Genomic DNA, 1609 nt, shown 5'->3' with positions numbered 1-1609 from the left:
TATTTTAATGCCAAAGGACTCATGTTTGATTCCCCAGGACCCACCCATGTAAGCCAGATATGCAAGAAGGCACATCTGTCTGGGATTCATTTGCAGTGGCTGGAGGCCCCGGTGCAATCGTTCTTTCTCTCTCTCTCTTTTTCTCTCTGTTGGTCTCTTTCACTCTCCAAAATAAATAAGTAAAAATATAAATAAAGGAAAAAAATATAAAAAAATAAACATAAAACATTCTACATGTAGTTATATATACAAATATGTACATGAATATGTATACATTAATGCATGTAAAAAATGAGCTGACATCACTGTGCATATATGCAAATTAACTCAAAATAGGTTAAATAGACTAATATTCCCTTACCTAAAATCTATAAGTTATCAAGAAACTAAACATAGCTTTCCGATCCGCCATCTGCGGTGGCCGCCACTGAGATGCAGATTTTCGTGAAAACCCTTATGGGGAAGACCATCACGCTCAAGGTTGAACCCTCGGACACTATAGAAAATGTAAAGGCCAAGATCCAGGATAAGGAAGGAATTCCTCCTGATCAGCAGAGATTGATCTTTGCTGCAAAGCAACTGGAAGATGGGCGTGCTTTGTCTGACTACAATATTCAAAAAGAGTCCACCCTTCTTCTTGTACTGAGACTTTGTGGTGGTGCTAAAAAAAGGAAGAAGAAGTCTTACAGCACTCCCAAGAAAAATAAGCACAAGAGAAAGAAGGTTAAGTTGGCTGTCCTGAAATATTATAAGGTGGACGAAAATGGTAAAATTAGTCGCCTTCGTCGAGAGTGTCCTTCTGATGAGTGTGGGGCTGGGGTTTTTATGGCCAGCCATTTTGACAGGCATTACTGTGGCAAGTGTTGTCTGACTTACTGCTTCAACAAACCAGAAGACAAATAATTGTGTATGAGTTAATAAAAGTCTCAGACTTAAAAAAAAGAAAGAAAGAAACTAAACATAAAATGTGAACTTAAGTAAACATAAAATTCTGTCATCCATACAGAAAAACAGTAATTTTACAATGCATATACTACTGACACATATAAAAGATAACATAAAAGACAATATTTTCATTAACAATATTCTCAAACCATGTACTCAATAATGACAAGAATAAATGAAGAACTATAGAACCAACCTGTAAGTGAAAGAAATATAAAAATGACAATGTCTTGAAATCTTAATTATATTTGTGTTTACCAAGAATTTTCTGCATTTGTGCATATTCCTTATGTATTCTTTATGGTTTCATGAATTTTATATATCATTTTGAAAGGTTGAGAGTATGTAGAAAAATTCATTAATTATTATTTCATAGTCTGATGCATATAAATTGAACAGTCATGTAATCATGTAAACCAACTTAGTAAATAATAGATCAATACTAGCTCACCCAAAAGCCTTCCAAGGTATTTTCTTATGCACACTGTTTCTTCTTTTATGAAAAATTTCATTACAAAGGTCCATAGTAATCATTTTTAATTCTCTAATTTTTTTGCTTATATATAAGGTATATAATTGTACTGTTGTATGACTATGCATATCGAAGATGAACTGAATTATTATTTGCTTATCTACTCTATGAATTCATCTATGTGTTTACTTA

At 33.2% G+C, this 1609-nt stretch overlaps 1 protein-coding gene across 1 annotated transcript; it reads left to right on the top strand.

Annotated features, from left to right (window-relative positions):
* Positions 1 to 432: 432 nt before the first annotated feature.
* On the top strand, positions 433 to 946 carry LOC101596131 (ubiquitin-40S ribosomal protein S27a-like). The gene has a single exon (XM_045135250.1). The coding sequence runs from the start codon at positions 433 to 435 to the stop codon at positions 901 to 903; it is 471 nt and encodes a 156-aa protein (XP_044991185.1). The 3' UTR covers positions 904 to 946.
* Positions 947 to 1609: the final 663 nt, after the last annotated feature.

This window comes from Jaculus jaculus, chromosome 1 (assembly GCF_020740685.1).
Source record: "Jaculus jaculus isolate mJacJac1 chromosome 1, mJacJac1.mat.Y.cur, whole genome shotgun sequence".
Taxonomy (NCBI): domain Eukaryota; kingdom Metazoa; phylum Chordata; class Mammalia; order Rodentia; family Dipodidae; genus Jaculus; species Jaculus jaculus.
This window is presented reverse-complemented; position numbering and strand designations above follow the sequence as displayed.